Source organism: Buceros rhinoceros, unplaced genomic scaffold (assembly GCF_000710305.1).
Source record: "Buceros rhinoceros silvestris isolate BGI_N320 unplaced genomic scaffold, ASM71030v1 scaffold3895, whole genome shotgun sequence".
Taxonomy (NCBI): domain Eukaryota; kingdom Metazoa; phylum Chordata; class Aves; order Bucerotiformes; family Bucerotidae; genus Buceros; species Buceros rhinoceros.
The window spans coordinates 52189-70735 of record NW_010414539.1 but is presented as its reverse complement, the minus strand read 5'-3'; the positions used below and the strand labels follow the sequence as shown (position 1 = coordinate 70735).

General features: G+C 45.0%; 1 protein-coding gene across 1 annotated transcript in view; it reads left to right on the top strand.

Moving 5' to 3' along the window:
• Positions 1 to 2080: 2080 nt before the first annotated feature.
• SLC14A2 (solute carrier family 14 (urea transporter), member 2) overlaps positions 2081 to 18547 on the top strand; it is a 38613-nt gene continuing 22146 nt past the window's right edge. Inside the window, exons 1-9 of the mRNA XM_010137125.1 lie at positions 2081 to 2201; positions 2689 to 2880; positions 5147 to 5336; positions 5814 to 5942; positions 8354 to 8546; positions 9407 to 9554; positions 11074 to 11208; positions 12662 to 12711; positions 14127 to 14387. Coding sequence (XP_010135427.1) covers positions 2081 to 2201; positions 2689 to 2880; positions 5147 to 5336; positions 5814 to 5942; positions 8354 to 8546; positions 9407 to 9554; positions 11074 to 11208; positions 12662 to 12711; positions 14127 to 14387 — 1419 coding nt within the window. The remainder of the gene's footprint in view (positions 2202 to 2688; positions 2881 to 5146; positions 5337 to 5813; positions 5943 to 8353; positions 8547 to 9406; positions 9555 to 11073; positions 11209 to 12661; positions 12712 to 14126; positions 14388 to 18547) is intronic.

Here is an 18547-nt window from a genome sequence, read left to right as displayed (position 1 = left end):
TGCTGAGGTTTAAAATGAGCATGAACTTTCCAGGTGCTTTGAAGACATAGACACAACCACCCAGTATTTATTCTCCCTGCTGGTAACGCCTGCACTCTGTTGCTCATGGTGGATACTGTTCTCAGCAAAAGGGCCACTAACCTTTGTTTACTGATGCATCCCCGATACTTCAAGATCCTAAGAAATGCTCCAGTCTCCTTTATGTGGATCCTCTTCAGATGTCTGAGCCCACCTCAAGTCTTGAAACTCTTCAGAGAAGTCTTCTGGAAGGAACATCAGTAAACAAACAAAGTAGACAACGTCAAATAACTATCTCTGATACCATCCACACTTGCTAAACGACTATTGTGCTCTCGAGGGAAAGCAACATCTGTGGCAGCCAGGTGCTAGCTTGGCATTGCTCTGGGAACCTCTTCTCCGCCTGTGCTGTTGACCTCAGACCCTCTGTCCCTCCAAAAATACTGGGTGTTTGACTGGAGCACCTAGGTTGAGCTGTCAATGGGAAGAACAGGAATTTGAGAGGGCAGTTCTGAGCTGAGGTGGGTTGACTTCCACCTAAAGGTGCCCAGAGCTACACTGACTACCAGGAAGCCCAATGAAATGACATATCTTACACAGGCCAGTGCTTATGGGATGTATCCAGGCACAAATACCTGATTTTCCAGTAGGACCTGGCCTCTTACTACCTCAGAGGGATGCAAATTCCCAATATCTGACTGTTGCAGATCCTCTCAACCTAGAGGACTTGTAGGAAGAAGAGGGGGACTCATGCTCAGTATTCTCTACAGCAATGTCCTCATGACTAGCCACACGGAACTGGATGAAAATGAGTCACCAGGGCTGTGACTGAGGATTGAACTTGTCTTCTGGCCAGAATCAGATTATCTTAAGAAGGGCAAGGAAAAGTTAACTTGAAAAAAATAATAAACACTATAAACTTCTGTGTTTGCCCAACTGTTCAAACGTTTCCTCCATGCCAGATCCTTCCCCAAAAAAAAAAAAAAAAAAAAAAAAACAGGAGGAGGACAATAAACCCTCCCCCTCCCTCTTCTTTTGTTCCTTGCTTGTTCCTGTGCTGAGTGCAGTTGGGAAGAACCTGGGAACCTCCTTGCTCGTGAGACACCCACGAGCAAGGTTTTAGACCACTCAAGACCTCCTGCAATCCTCCTCCCTCTTAGGATCCAGGAAACTGAGTAACGTCTAGGTTTAGTTTGTACAGTTACACCTAACAACATTGCTTGCCGGAGCGTCCAGCCCCAGGCTGGTGCTAGAGCACGAAGACCATCACATCACGCAGGCTGTCGCTGCGGTGGGGGCGAGCTGCCGGCAGAGAGAGCCCCAGCACCCGGCAGCAGGCGCTGCGCGAGAGAGCGCCCCACCACCCGGCAGCAGGCGCTGCGCAGCGCGTGTGCCGGGCTGCGCTGGGCGTTGTGCTGCCGCGGGTACAGAGACAGCATCTCTGCGTGCTCAAGGACTTCCTTCTCGCGGCATTCAGAGCCACAGACAGTGTCACCACCCGCCTGACAGCGTTCCTCTGTGCCAAGCAGCCCTTCCTCCAGCCAGGCATCCCGTCCCCAGCCTGACCTGCTGCTGCTTCAGCTTTTAACGCCGGCAGCCGCTCTGTTGGAGCCGCCCGGAAAACCCGCTCCCACCAGAAGGTGGTGCCCATATTCCACGGAACGCGGGGCAAGCTCCCAGCAACACAGTCCACCTCCGGTCAACACCTAGCAGCCCAGCCACACTGCTCCAAACCGAGCAGGGCAGAACCACCACAGACCAGGCGATGACAGACTGCCTCAGAAAGCAGGGTGGCTTTCAGGTTTTTGCAGGGGTAACCTGCAGTGCAGCTCGCTAGGGTGAGGTGCAGGGTATTTTCTCCTAAGGGTTTATGTTTTAATGGTCTTTTTTAATGAAAAGAGCCCTGCAACTGTATTTAGGAGGTTAATAAACCCATAGTCCTGCTGGATATTCACCTGCTAACTGATTCACAGCCCTGAGCCAAGGGGCTTGTCTTTGTCTCAAGCCACCTATGGATGCTGACTTCTGTGCGTTACTTTGATGCTACCCCAGTTTTCGCCTGATGGTCTGTCAAAGGCAGATGTGGAATGAGGAGCATGAAAAGGCCATAGATTTGAAGAAGATAGATATGAAGGCACCAGCTCAAAACATCAAAAGGGATTCAGGATTCAGCCTCTCCTCCAGTATTTTCTTGCCTCCTGCTGTCTGCTGTTGTACAGACAATTTGCATTGCTCCCCTCCAGCTCGCTGCTAGCCAAACACCAGCAGGCTCCCTCCTTGGTAGCTGCAACAGCATGCAGGCACCACTCAGTTACTTGGCAAAGGTTATGTCCCCTGCCCAAACAGCAGCTTGTCACACACTGCATCAGGATCTAAAGTGAGGATGAGACGCTGCAGGGAACTCGTCACTTGCCTCTTTCTCCCTGTAGTGCTGTGCCACAGCTGCGTGACAGTAGTGGCTCATTTCCTAGCCCACATTCCCAAGAGCAGACACCACTGCCCCAGGCAGCAGTGCACACCACTCTCAGCAGTGGGCTCAGGCAGGTCCTTTCTCCATGAAACATCACATCTTTGAAAAAAGGATATCACCATGGGACTTTAGAGTATAGCAGAAAGTTGGCAGGGCACAACCCAAAAGGTCTTCTAACACATGGGTTTTGTGATTTACAGTTGCCTCTTCTCACCACCCAAAAGAGATGGATCTTGGAGAAATCGTTGTGGCTGAACAACCCAGTGAGAGGCAGTTGTACGCAGAGCAGATGTCAAGAGCCCAGGACCCGCTGGGGAGAACCAGAAGTTGGATACACCGAGTATTCGGGTATCTCACAGGAGATATGAAAGAATATGGAGAGTGGATGAAAAGTAAGCAGAGAAATAGGTTTGGGGGTCACTAGCTGGGAACATCTATATTGCCAAGAGTACTCTCAGTGCTGGGGCACAAGATGAGGTGACATTTCACCCCCTGAGGCAGCATGGTCCAAGCTCACTGTGAACTTCTGGCCTTTTAACCCAATTCCTTTTATTCTCAGGGAGGGGATCTCACTGTGTCCCCTTGCCATTACCATGGCTGCAGGCGTAATTCAGCACAGGCAAAAGGCATCTTTTACACTTAATCAGTTACGTGTCATTAGCATCACGTTCCTTATAGCAGTGCCCAGAATCACACATCAGGGCTGGGGATTTAGTGTCGGTTAAGTGTTTTGGATCAGCAACATCATCTGTGTGCGGGCTGGTGAAGGGGACTTAACTCTTGATTGTATGGGCGAAGGCTCTTCAATTACCAGCCTTGGGGGAGCAAAAGGCACTGTGGCTGTTATGTTGCTATAAAATACAAAGCAAGCACTGATCTCAAAGGTTTACTATCCAGACAGGGAGAATACATGAGCAGATGGTCTGTGTTATCCAGAATTATTAAAGATTTGGGGCTTTGAAAGGATACGTAAGGCTGTGGGTCCTCTGTCAAGGCTGGGTTTGTTAGCAGCAGAACTTCAGCAACAGAAGAGAAATAAGAGACAGCGGTGTAGAGCCAGGCTGTTCCACGGCTGTCGTTGGTGGAGGACAAGGGCTGAGGCGCCTCCAGGCAGGGAGCTCAGCAGGCTGGCAGTGTGGTCCCCAGCTGCAGGGGATCGTCTCCCCCTGCTTTCTTTTTAATCTAGTGGTCCATGCTTGACAGACAGCTTTTCTTACTGTCACATCCCACCCAATGTCCTGAAAAGCTCTGGCCACTGCCCACTGGCTCTATTTGAATACTTATAGCTAATACTTGTGTCTAAAACCAAGAGCATTGCTGATATATTTCACAGCTCAACACCAAGTATTAGCAGTAATGGTTGTAACTGCCTGGCTCTCCCACAATGCACAGCCTGAGGGGATGCTTATGAAGCCACCCTTCAGTTTGTGCTCCAGCCTCTTGGGAGGGCTCTCCCAGGGACGCTGGAGAGATGCAGAGTGGTGCCCAGCCCTTCAGAGATCCTCTGTTTAAGCTACTCTTGTCAGAAGCAAACTGGACTCTTGTCTGTAAATACAACACAGGGAAGGAGTAGGGGAGAGGGGGGTTTTTTAGGAATAAGTCATTGCCCAGCTCCAAAAAGTAGCCTGGCACTTTATGCTGTGTCTAATTAACAATCATCTAAACTAATTGAATTAATTTAAAATACTTAAGAAGATGAAAGCTGCCTATACATATTGCATGAACATATTGTACATGTAAGAAGCCCCTCCTTCTCATTTATTCTCCTTGCCTCATGTTTAATAATGCACAGCAGTACAGAAATGGTTATAGCTTTCCCAGAAGCATGGCAGAAAAAGACCTTAGGTCAATTTACAGTAGAAGAGACAGTGGCAAAAGTTACTGCAGTGCTACAAGACCCACCTCTACCCATGGAGATCATTAGGAACGCTGTGCATAGGTGACTTCAGACAGGCTGCCCTCAGTCCCACACACATCCCACCTCCCCCCAGCACTCACCTGAGCTGAGGTACCTGAGCTTGGTGCCCATTTGCTCTGAATGGGTTAGGTAGTCTTCTCTAAAAAGCAATGGCTCTTCGTCCTTTGGATGTGCTGCTTTCATGACTACTTTCATGAGTATGGACCAAACTATAACAACTACCCTCTTAATTTAGGTTGTTTAGTTACCAAAATACTTCTTTGGGTTCCCAAAATATTTGACAGTTTGACCCCATGTCCTAGGTACAGTGTATGTCCATGTTTTGGGTCTCTAGAACAGCAAAGAAGTGTTTCCTTTTCATACTTTCCTATCCACATACGAACTACTGCTGGTCTTTGCCTAAGCCCTTCTGCTTCTGAATTATACACTCAGAAGGGATTAAATTTATAGCAGAATCTTAAGCAATCTACAATGCAAGAAAGACTATTCTCTGACAACCGTAAGAAAACCACTTTTTTATTAATGCCTCCGTGAACTTTATAGCAGTGCCCAGTCCATCCCTATTAGTTTTTCAAGTGCCAGATGCAAAATATGCTCAACCAGCAATAAATCAGAGACCAGTTTTACAGTCCTGTTGATACATCACCTCTGTTCTGTGGCCGGAAAGCAACTTGTGTATATGAGCGTACTTTGCTGAAAACAATGCCTTATCGCTAACGCTTTTATCTGATCTCCTCCAGATAAGCCCCTGATGGTTCAGCTGGTGGACTGGATCTTGCGAGGGACCTCTCAAGTGATGTTTGTCAACAACCCTTTCAGTGGGCTGATCATTTTAGTGGGCCTTTTCGTTCAGAGCCCATGGTGGATGCTCACTGGCTGTACTGGAACAACCGTGTCAACATTAACTGCGTTGGCCCTCAGTCAGGACAGGTAGGTGGTACCTTGTGTCCTGGCACTTAATAAAAATTGGTCATTATTATATCAGGAACCTGCTGATGGGTCATAGCTCCACACTCAAGAATATTAGAGCCAGTAGTCTGGATTTTCTTATAGGTGGTTTTGAAGAAGTTAGGTGAGGACAGAGCTGTGGTCCAGGAGTAGTTGACCTGTCCCCATAGCTGGCTGTCTTTGCGAGAGCAGACCGTTATGTCTCCCTGATAGCCGTTGTCACAACCATGTAGGTCCTTTGGGTCACAAGAAACCCCCTAGATAGACATCAGTCACCAAACTCTCTCCCTCCACGCAGCAGTGAAATCCAACATGGCAGCAACCTCACTGCTTTTTCACTGCTCCCCTACACTCACTTCACCAGGAGCAGGACGCTTAGAAATTGCATTTCAGTGAGTCCCTGTGACATGCCACCTTCAACACAGCTTGCTACCTTGCAAACATTTCTTTCTGTCACAGATCAGCCATTGCAGCTGGGCTGCACGGCTATAACGGGATCTTGGTGGGACTGCTCATGGCCATCTTCTCTGACAAAGGCGATTACTACTGGTGGCTTCTTCCTCCTGTAGCAGTTATATCAATGGCCTGGTAAGTGCCACTTTTTCTCCTAGGGACAGTTCTCAGACAGTAAGTCTTGCTATATACAGATTAAACACATGGGAAATCCTTCTCAGCCCAGTCCCGTACACCAGCAGCTCCAGCCATGGTGGCACAGGAAAGCAGCATTCACTGATGTAGAGAACATTCGAGGCACGTTGGTAGGTGGTTGAGTGCACAGAAAATGCTGATTAGAGCACACAGTCAAAGCAGCCCCACTTCAGTGCTTTGCAAATGGCTCTCATCAGCAGGACACCTTCAGGGTGGATCTTATCGTGCCCTGCACCAGGATGGTTCTTCATCCAGGCACTGCACCCACCCGGTGCTCTCCCTTGGGCTGATTTCAATGTTCTCTCTCCCATATATGTAACCAGACATGAGCAAAATTAATTCCTCCAAGTGACTCCAAATGCCAGACAATGTCCTTTCGGGATTAAATTTACCGTTTCTAAATACGGACCCTAACAGCACTGCAGGATCTATTTAACAGCCTCAACCAAAATTTATTTAACAGTCATATTTTAATCACTGTTAGTGATACAATGAAAGTCATTGGATTTCACTGCTTTTAAAATCAGATTTTTCTAAATATTTTATTTCTTCAGTCCCTCTCAGCAAAGGTCATTTTGCAGCAACCTCTCAAAACCCAGTACGTATTGCAAGAACGTTTAGTTTGTCTTGCCTGCCAGAATTCCCTGAGGCCTGTTGTTCAAACTCTTCTTTATTCTTTTAGTTCACAAAACTCGAGCATAGAGCCAAAAGGATTTTAAATTAGACATCTCAGTGATATTTTCAACTGATACTTTGAATTTCAGCTTTAGAAGTCAGTATTTCTTTAATTGTTTCTCTTTTTTTCTGACAAGATGTATAACTGGCAGAAGCTTTGTACTTCAGCACAGAAATTAGGACATCATTTTCACTGGAGTACTGATTTTTTTTTATTTTCCTACAGCTACAAGCAAGGAAATCTGTAAACTGCTCTGGGAACCAAATTTGTCATTAAAGAAAAGGCTTCATCTGATATTATACAGGGAGAACAAAGCATTTTTTTCCACTGATAATATCTACACAACAGGACACAATATGTTGCTTTTGAAATGCCAGATAGTTTAAGTTGGAGTTTTTTTAATCAGAACCGGTTTAATAACTTTCTAGTACTCGGATGAATCTTCTTGACAAATTCAAGTCTTTAAATTGAATTTTTGCAAACTGTGCAATGCCCACTGTTACTTGGAGCTTGACCATATTCAGCTCACTTAGATCAGAACAGCTCAGCTGGAAGCAGCAGCATTCAAGCCATTTCCATTGAGGACAGGACCTGGCCATTCACTCTCTTCCACAAGCTTTCTGAGCCCCATAAGAAATAGATTTTACCTTGCCAATGCACTCCCACGAAGTCATTCATGCAGGACACCCACTTCAAGTGGAAATAAGGCAGCTTGGAAAAGTCCTGAGGAAAGCAGACCTGGTGACAATTATACCCCGGGATCTACAGCCGTCACTGGGTGAAGTCATGAATCTCAAGGTTCTCTTGCTTCTTAGTGTTCGGTTCCTAAATATTTTGAGGGTCACCTCAAATACTTTACATGCTAAATATACGCAATTGAGTGGCTTAAGAACTAAACTCAGTTTTCAGAAAACGCTGTACGATTTTGTTTGGGACCTGGGCAGCATAGAGTAACGTCAGTCTTGCTGACATAAGCAGGAATATCAGTCAAGGTCTGGGTCATGCCTGGCACAACAACTTTCACATCTCTGTCAGAGCGGGGACTTCATCTTACGCTCTGGCATGCTCTACATGTCCTAAGCACTCCTCAATCACCCAAAATGGTGTCCAATGTAGTAAATATTTTATATCTTTCTTAATGGAAGATTTTCTATCCTCATTGGTCACCTCTTCTGTTTTATTTCTCATCTACAAACAACTTCTGGTACCCTTCAAGCTATTTGATACACAAAAAGCAAATTACATAATTTCCAACACCCTCTTGCCTCGTCGAGTCAGAAGCTTTTTATACGATCTAGTGTTCTCCAAAGTTCTTCATGCTGCATTCCAAAAATTCTGTTTCTTACTAGATTTTTGCACAGAATAAGAAGACAGCTCACAATCCTCCATCCATGCCTAAATGCTTCCTTGACTCCCTGAGCTCAGCATTGGTAACAGAGGGCTTGCACACTAGCCACCTGTCCTGAGAGAAGGTTGTGGAGTTTACACCATCCATGAACAGACATGATAGGTGTTGCAAAAAGATGAACAGCATTCTACAACTATTTATCTGACACAGACTAATATTTAAGGTATTCACTACCTGGTGTTTCTGAAAGGAATGACCAAAGCGATAGGCTGTTTCACCACTATAATTGTTATGAACAACCTACACTTGTTTCTCTTCTCTTCTCAGTCCAATCCTGTCCAGTGCTTTGGGATCCATCTTCAGTAAATGGGACATTCCTGTTCTCACTCTGCCCTTCAATATTGCCCTGACTTTGTACTTGGCAGCTACAGGACACTACAATCCCTTTTTCACTACAACCCTCATCAAGCCTGTAGCGTCAGTGCCCAATATCACCTGGTCTGCACTCAACGTGCCACTGGTAAGCTTCACTCCAACAGGTTTGTGGTATTTCCTCAAAATGATGAGCATGAAGGCTTTCAGGTTGAGATAACAATTCCATATGTGTCAGAAGAGCTGTATGATATGTACAGCCAGTAGCAATTCACAGAAATACATGACTCGGTTCAAACCACGGAGGATGGTGCCATGAAAGCCCCATGGACAGTCCTGGATGATCTAGCAGAAAGGCTGATAGACCCTGATGGAACAGAGATGCTGAACCTCTCACTCCACCTAAAGGTGGACTGTCCCAAATCAAGTCTTGAGTGCTACCAATAAAGGAGCACGTCTGGATATGTATTCTCAGTGTCCAGATGTGGTTAAAAGGACATCAGGGAAACAGCCTGTGACAGTATGAAAGGACAGAAGAAATACCATTATCCTGAAGGGACAGTAGCTCATTTATATCCAGTTCCCTCAGTTCAGCTCTAGCGCTGGAGGGACACCATCCAAAGCAACATTAGAGTAACTGCTATGTTTCATATAGTGTATAATAAACTCAAATCGGCCAGCCCCAGTGTAGCATCACTGCCTGGAAAGGTTACAGATTTTCCTCCTTCACTAAAGTCACCAAAAAAACCCTAAAATCCCCTACCTCTACCCCTCCCATCTCATCATATTACCATCACAAAAGAAGTAAAAGTCCATCTTGGAGTGATGAACTTCATAACTATCTCTGGTTTGAAGAACATGAGCACCCACATTCATCCAGCAGTAGCACTCAGAGACAGGGTTCCTTCACTTCCTTTTCAACAAGTAGCTTGGACAAAATAACTTAACCGCTGTGTCCTTCTGAGTACAGAGGTACAATAACGTGACTTTTTCTGCTGGCTGCTGCAGCTCTTGCAGTCCATCCCAGCTGGTGTCGGTCAAGTGTATGGTTGCGAAAATCCCTGGACTGGAGGCATCATCCTTGTTGCTTTACTTATCTCCTCCCCACTTACTTGTTTGCATGCTGCGATTGGATCGACAGTGGGGATGTTGGCAGGTAAGAAATATTTGCCAAATTCATTTTTGTAACTCAGGTATCTTGATCCAAGCCATTATGTGACTCTGTCCAGAATTTATGTTTGCATGGACTTGGGCATACTTGGCACAACACTCTCATCTTTGAAACTGTCTCTGAATGTAGAAGGTCTTACTGAAGGTCACGAAACATGGTGAAGGCAAGAACAGCAGGAGATTCTCTTTAACCTTTGAATTTATTACTAGATTTGTAACTCAAGCAGGTGGTTTGTTCCAGCTTGCTCAACCCTCCTGCCATTGGATGAAATGAATCCCATGAAGATGATGATAAAGAAACCTAGAGAAATAGTTTCAGAACTGATTTCTTGCTACCAAAAGTGTTTAAATTACCACCAGGCAGGTGTCTGCCTGAAGGCTGAGCAGTCAATGAAAAGAAGCAGACTTTTCTAGGATGCAGCTCATTCTATCCACCTGCAGGTTTGTGGAAATAGTACATGAATGCCACTCAAAACGGCCTGTCTCTCCACTAAGCAGAGAAAAAATCTTAAGAGAGATGAATTTGATCCTTGAATTGAGACAAGATTCATACCACTTGTGTGACGGATTGTAATAAAAACTATGATGGAGAAAGTGTAGTCTGAGACAACAACCTTGGAAAAGGCACAGTCATCCAGCAGTAGGTTCTCTGTACTCTCAAGCACTTTGTACAAGATGTGAACTGTCTTATATTTGCGTTTCTAAACAAAACTCTCACAATTTGTGTGGTTAAGAGCATCTGGCAAGTTTTGTACAGGTCTGACATTTAATCTAGAAGACAAAGGTCATGGGGAGAGCATGGAGATGAAACAGAAGACGAATGAGGACATTATAGCAGGAAATCTATTAATCTTCAGAGAGACAAGAAGGTGGTTTGTGCATCACATATTATTCTCTTCTTTTTACTGGTACTTCTGAAGCCTATCAGAAATCACGCAGAAGTACCTTTGAGGTCAGGTTTGGAGCAGACTCTCAGCTCCCAACCCAGTGGAGAAATTCCACAGCAATGATGGAGTAAGTGCATCTGGCATCTAGATCACACCTAGCAAAAGTCACTAGAAGAGATGCAAGACTCTGCGTACTCCCACAAAAGACACTCAGGTGTGCCTCTGATATTTAAAATCAGAGTGCTTATGAGGTTTAAAGAGTACATGTGAGCACAGCTTTCTGCAAGAAGGGCAGCCAGGTGAGAGGATCCTCCTACACCCCGGCTGAACCCTCCATCTGACCATCTTGGGGGTTAACACGACCACACTTAGGGCACACACAGAAAGTTTGCCTGAAAGAAACCTTCAAGAGTGGGCCAAATTCCAACCCTAAGCACACAATCAGAGCTCCAAAACAATGAGCTTCACTGTAATCCATTCTCCTTCTGCCTGTGCAATTAGGAGCACAGTTAAATTTGTCTAGATTTCATGAAGAGACGATGGATTCCCAGCAAGCGATGGGTCCTCCTGCAGATACCTCTCATACTTGATTTCACAGCCTTGTCTTTTGTCTTGCAGCCCTGAGCATTGCAACACCATTTGACAGCGTCTACCTTGGCTTACACAATTACAACTGCGCCCTCGCGTGCATTGCGACTGGGGGCATGTTCTACGCCCTGACCTGGCAGACTCATTTGCTGTCACTTGCCTGTGGTAAGTATCTTTTATGCAAAGGGAAGATAAAAATTTATGCAGCCAAGAATTCCATGAGCAGGACAGGTTTAGAGTCAGCTTCCGCTCTGCTGCAAATCTAGGTACTATGCAAGAGATATTTCTGTATTCTGATGGCATCAGAGTTGAGCTTGGATGTGCAAGCTGCAAGTACAGAGAGAAGGGCCTGTAGTGCCTGATAACATCAAAGCATCTAGAAAGGGTGGAAGCACTGTTTTTGAAAGGAGCACAAGCTATGTCTTGTGCTGAAATATAACAAATCAGCAACTCAATGGATTCATAGAAGCAGCCTTTCCGTAACTATATCCATCCTTAGAGGAAGCATGTCATAAGAAGGAAGGGGTTGCACAAGGTCAGTTCAAAATCTGACTACCCAAAGACCCCACATTCAACAGCAGCCAAACCCAGACATTATGGGCAGAATTCAAGAAAAGAAATTTAAGAAATTCCTGTGAAGATTCACCCAGCCTCCAACCATTTGCCTTTCAGTGCTTTTCTGTCCTGAGCTCAGTGTCTGGGTTTCTCAGTAGCTTCCGCTTCCTTGAGTTCGTTCTTGGGTAGCTGACCTTTTCTCTTGTTTTGCCAACTCTGACATCCTGGGGCAAGGAGGACCGCTACTAACTGCTTGTGGTTTGAAGTCACAGGATAAAGAATTCTGCAGTTCCCTACTCCATACAGGTCAAGATGTGCCAATTAAAAAGAAATTAAAAGAAATACCACCAACCCTTGCTCTTGACAAAGCCATGGTCTTCATTCACCCTCCATCTCTACAGAGCAGATAAGACCAAATGTAATCACAGAATCACAGAACGATCTGGTTGGAAGAGACCTTTAGGATTATTGAGTCCAGCCGTTCCCCCTGCACTGCCAGGGTCCCTGAACCATGTCCCTCCGCAGCACCTCCACACAGCTTTTAAACACCTCCAGGAATGGGGACTCCACCACCTCCCTGGGCAGCCTGTTCCAAGGCTTCACGACCTTCTCTGCAAAGAAGTTCTTCCTGATGTCTAACCTAGATCTCCCCTGGCACAACTTAAGGCCATTTCCTCTCATCCTGTCACTTGTCACATGGGAGAAGAGACTAGCCCACACTCTCTACAACCTCCTGTCAGGTAGTTGTAGAGAGTGATAAGGTCTCTCCTGAGCCTCCTCTTCTCCAGGCTAAACAATCCCAGGTTTCTCAGCTGCTCCTTGTTAGATTTGTTCTCTAGACCCTGCACCTGCCTTGTTGCCCTTCTCTGAACACACTCAAGATACAGCCAGAGGCACCACTGGGACATTTTAACTAATTGAATTCTAAAATGAATCCTCTCATCAGGTAGCTGAGAGGATATTTGATTGAGCATTTGGACAATATTACTATTCCTGATAATTTCTTCAAAGAGAGGAACAAAATTTTCTTCATCTTGAGCTGTCTTTGGTCTTCTCTCCTCAGCATTATTCTGTGCCTACTCCGGAGCAGGTCTTGCTAATGCCCTATCTGTGGTAAGTTTGCAGGGGTGGGAGGCATTTAGGGGTTTTTTTGTTTGTTTGTTTTAACCGCGTTTTGATTTGCTATGATGTAATGTAAAGAAAATGCCTCAAAATTCTCCATGTCGGTTTTGACAGCATTGAAAAGAGAACACTGCAGCCAATGGCAGGGCTCGTACTGATTCCCTGGCAGTTGAATCGTGCACTTGCAGACTCTGAAGCTGACAATAAGATTTCAAAGACCTTTCAGAGCATGTTATCCACAGTGGGATTGTGGATGTGTATATGAATGCCAGCAACACCATATGGTTTGAGATGCAACTCTTAGTGGCAGGCCACATTTTTGAACAATTCCCAGTAGTCTAAATTTTTTCTTCCTTCTTCTAAGGTGTTTCTCCCACCCTACCCCCAGGCATTATTTAAGTTTGATCTGGATATGAGAACTAAAAAGTGAGGGAGAGACTGTTCTCTTAAATGTAAAATCATCATATCTGGACACCAAGAAAGAGATGAACCCAGAAATGCCAAGCTTTGTTTCTTCTTTAAGACCTGAGAGATTAAAGCAAAACCAAATTTTAATAAAATTGATTTAGTAACTTAAAAGGAAAAAAAATTTAGAACTAGCAGCTTGGTGCATTAAATGTATTCATCTGGCATCCAGTCAGTACCATGAAGGTCCCTGCAGATGGGCTGCTGTCTTAAGCACACCTGCTTTTGACATGCATCAGAAAAAAAATTAAATTTTTCTCCTTGTGATCTTGTTTACGGCAGACCCCAAGTAAGGTCAAGAGGTGAGATCACAGGGAAGGGTTGGCTGCAATGCCAGTAACACATGGGCATGGAGGACGGTGAACATGGGTGAATAGTACTCCCATTTCATGACATTTTAGAGGACAATGAGGGAAGGATTCAGCTGATTTATTAGAGAATTTAACTGTCTACATGTGAGCTGGGTGTCTTGGCTTTCATTACTGTCAGCAGAGATGTGGAGCCTGATTCAGTTGCTTCAACACTTGTGCCAAGTGCCACTCAGCACCAACAGCTGCATTTCCAAAAGGACTGAGGTCTCCACTGTGGGATGCTTCATGTAGCCCCGCACGTTTCATATAAACTAGATACCTCTGTGTGAGCAGCTGAGTCAACGTTTGACGGCAGAGGAGCTTCCCAGACCTCCAAATGACCAGCAGGAACCTGGCTTACACGTAGCACCCACTTGCACCTGGGCATCCTCCCCTGGATCTAAATGAGGGATCCTGTCTGGGGGCACTGAGGAAGGCATGTTCTATGTCACCCTGTCCTCAGGGAAAGCACAGGCTCTCCCAGCTTCTAAATGTGTGAATTTAGCAACAGGCAGAAATAAGCAAAGAGGATGTGCCAAAAACAGGTATCAAAAGGAATCTGTCTGTCTGTCTGTCCTTTCCCCCTTCCAGCTTGGGCTGCCACTTTGCACCTGGCCATTTTGCTTCTCCGCACTTCTCTTTTTGCTCATAAACTCAGACAACCCCGCCATCTACAAAATCCCCCTCTCTGAAGTCACCTACCCAGAAGCCAACCGGATCCACTACCTGAGAATGAGGAGGAGAGCATCAGAGAGCAGGAGACAAGAGCAGAAACGAAAGGAGCAGAAACCCTCCAGCAACTCAAAAATAAACACAGGAGGCACCCCCCTCTGCACCCCCAAAACCCGCCACGCTTCCTGATTTCAAATGTCCACAAGTGCACAATTTTGGGGCGGTTTTGCACATGCTAACCAAGCACACCACTGCCACAAACATCAGCTCCGGCAGCAGCTTGCAGGCTGAAGATTTCACATGTCTCACTCCAGAGGAAACACGATTTGCCCTTGAGCTAAGTTTTCCAAAAAGCACTCAGGTAACGTAATCATGGCTGCCTTATCAATCCACATGCTGTTGACTTGAAAGTCACCTCTTATCAATAATAATTATAATAGGCAGAAGAACATTAAAGCTGACAAGAAGCTGTATTTAATTTCAGACACATAATTTAACAAAATAAATATGCTGAGAAGGTACTGGTATCTAATAATAATAAATAATGTAAGACCTACATCAGGAGCTGCACTTCAAATTAAGAACCTGTATTTGAAAGCGGAATAAACAAACCGTTCTCTTTCTTTCTCGTGTCCCATCAATGTCTAACCCTCTTAATCCCTCTTAACAGCCACAACATGCACAGGTAAATAATCTTACAGAGAGCATACTATCTTTGGTGCCATCTCCTGACTCCTCGTTAAGTGCTTTAATCAGACCAGAAAAGTGACTAGATAGCACTGATCAAACATATTTTTTTTCCTTTCATGATTTTCTGACTTACAAATAGAATTCTCTCCTGTTGAATGCAGGAGAGCAGGTCTGAATCCCTACACGCATCCAGTGAGAAATAAGAAAATTTAATGTAAAGAATGAGATGAACATTTACTGCTGGTGGCAGTTACTGCAGTTCTTTCACTGGAGTGCTCCTGGAGGAGCAGTTGCTTTGCATTAAGGCACAAGCATTGAACAAGTCAAAGGCTCCCCTTGATGTTTGTTGGGTGTCAGACTGGAATCTTGACATGGGTCTTCAATGTCTTGGCTTTCCAGAGAAACCTCATGAGGTATCGTCAGAGTTAGTCATGGGAAGCCAAGGACCCTCTTGCCAATGTTTTCCCCAAGGCTGGTTTCCAACAGGCACAAGGTGTGAGGAGGACACTACCACATTATGCCTCCTTCAAGTCCTTACAACATGGAAGGACCAATTGCCCTAAAGAGGACTTTTCTTGGGAATCTTTTCCAAAACCTCTGCAAAACAAGCCTGAGAGAAAGACTTCCTCATTCTGAAGTCGTTTCACATGATTAGTTTTTAACGACAGATCCAAAGGACTTGCAGATTCAAAATCCAAAGAGACTATGCAACCACAAACATGCGGGTCAGAGGCTGTCCTTTCTGCCTGTTCATGTAGGGCTGGTTTGCAGATTCTTGTGAGGTCTTTGAGCAGATGGGAGCCCAGCACTTGGGACCTTTTAAATAAAGAAAATCCTGGGTGCTCCTCATGCTACTGTTTGTGCCTTTGTAACCAAAAGACCAGCAGCACCAGCAACTGCCAATATCTCTAAAAGTCCCCTAGAAGCAGCATCCAAGATTGAACTCAGCTTGAGAGACCAAAATACGGTCCTGTATAAGGTGCTTTTTAAATACATTGGGACATTACAGGGACTCAGGTAAAATTTAGATCCTACTTCCTCTCCTCTCTGGGAGACAAGAGATTCCATCTGGCAGGACAGCATCGCGCTTGCAGATAAGTCCAAATTCCAGTAGCCAAGACAACGTTGTCATTGAAAATTTAGGGATCCAGAGAGCTTTGTAGCCGTTATAATCTCGTCCACCCTCAGACTTGAGCACCGGTGTTACACTTCTGTCCTATTTTAGACCTCAGGCTAAACTCTGAACCTGACTTCACAAATGCCCTCCAGGAAAGCACCAAGGGAATGAGCTGGCCTTACCACATGCCACAAGACCTCCTGGTGATGAATAGAAGACCAAGACTCCCATCAGTCTGTCTGACACGTTAGCTGTGAGACCTCTGTAGGCCTGGGGTAAACTAGGAGGCACGGGACTGACCACAGCTCAGTACTAACCTATGTGTCTTAGAGGGAGGAAGATCTGACAGACGTACAACTGCAGCAAGCAGAAAAGCAAAGGTCAAAACCTCCCATGCAAATCCCAGCAGCCTCCCAGAGATGCTGAGCTCTGGCAAGCAGCAGGAGTTCAGAGGCACGGGTGTCTGTCTGTATCACAGAAGCAAGGGATGAAAACAACTAATTCAGGAGAAACAGATTGTTTGCAGAAAACAACCCAGGATCCAGGCACAGGACAAAGCCTTTAAGCTCTCACAGTGCTGTACAACGCAAAAGGGTCTACAGTCTACAGTGTTAAAGGGTATTTGTAGGTGCATGTGCAGCTGCTTATTCCTGCATGGTGATCCCAGAAAAAGCAGAGACCATCAGAAAAGGTGTCGGTAGGCAGGGAAAAAAGCAGAGAGCCGCAGGAGAACAAGCTGCCAAGCTGCCCTTTGAGCTATGATGCCAGCAAACCAATGCTAGTAAAAAAGCAGTCTCATTGTTCCCTATAGGCTGAAAGATCAGGGACATCCCAACATTACTGCTGTGGAGAAAAAAAGAAAGGCAGAATCACGCGTAGCTGTCTGAACTCCTTCCCTCTATAGCAGTCAATGAAACACTAAGCACAGGCAAACTGGCAGGACCCATTCATAGAATCATAGATTCACAGACCGGTTTGGGTTGCAGGGACCTTCCAAGCTCCTCCAGTCCAACCCCCTGCAGGGAGCAGGGACATCTGCACCCAGAGCAGGGGGCTCAGAGTCCCAAGGGACAACCTGACCTGCCATGGGGCCAGCCATGGGGCTGCTCCCACCTCTCCGGAGAACCTGGGCTGGTGTTTCACCACCCTCATTATAACAATTTTTTTCCTGCTATCGAGTCATCCGACCTGCACAGTTTAATTTAGCTCATACGCAGTCCAACATTAGAGAAAGATTTGAATAGTAGCAACACAAAGTAACAAAAAATACTATAAAATAATGCTAGAACCATATTTTTGAAGAAAAACCTCAACAATGGTTAGTGGTTAGTGGTTACTTATGCCAAGCATATTATTCAGTTTCTCAAAAATAAGAGTGAAGTCTAAGCACAATATGAGTATTGGAAAGAATTTGTCATGCAAGAGCCACTGCAAACATTAATTCCTCAGCCACAAGCAAATCCATCCTGAAGTCAATTAGTAAAGCAATTTCTAGAGTTGAAGCCATCCATAAAAAATAGGTTATAATAAGGTAAGCCTATAATATAGGCTTTATTTAGTCTCTAGCTAATCAAAAGATTTGAGTAACTATAGCCAGCACTAATAAATCTCGAAAACAGGCAAGATAAATCAAGAGTCTCCTGGAAGAGAGCAGCAGACAATAAAAGGATCTTAAGGTATCGATGGCAGCCCAACAGCCTGCTGTCTATTGAGTTCTATAAAAAAAATGTTATTAAGAGAAATAAAATGTACAGTTTTCAATGGTACTAATAATTCTGAGACCGTTCCCAGAGAACTAACATAAAAAAATTATGCCCATAAAAAAAAAAAAGACAGAAAGAAAAAAGCCTGAAAAACGAAGCCTCTCCTATAGCTACAGCAGTCACTTCAGCCGGCTCACCTCCACAGAAAATTGAATAAATATTCCTGCACAAATTATCTCCTGGCCTAGCAGTAGCATGTATAAAAACAACCTCCTGAAAATTTGCCTTCAAAAAGTGAACAGCAGTGGCAAAAGGGAGCAGACTGAGCAACACGAAGGACCTCTCCGGTGAACAAAGTCCATCTATTCTGTTATTCACTGAGTCCGGTGTAAAAACTGTACAAATATTCTGTGATTCTAAGAAAAAAAAGAAAACTTTATTGGCCCAAATGTCTTTTTTTTTTTTACTCCTCTATTTGCATGATACTCTCTTAAAAAAAAAAAAAAAATCACAAAAGCTTTGTTCTTCGAGGACATTCCCAGCTCTTCTCCCATAGATATAGATGCCTCTGTTGGTAAGATCTGTCACAGAACCACTTACAGAAAAAACTTAGGCAAGAGCTGGCTGATGTCCTGTCTGGGGTATTGACGACTCCAGAATGACTTACCTGTTAATCACTCTTCATGGACTATGAGCAAACCTGCGCTGAGGGAATGTGGAGGGAAGGGATTTGCCTTTTCACTGGACACTATTTGTGGCAGAGGTCAGAGCCATGCTGCCGTCAGCACTGGACATCCCAGTTGCTAGAGCACGATGTTTACCTCCCGATT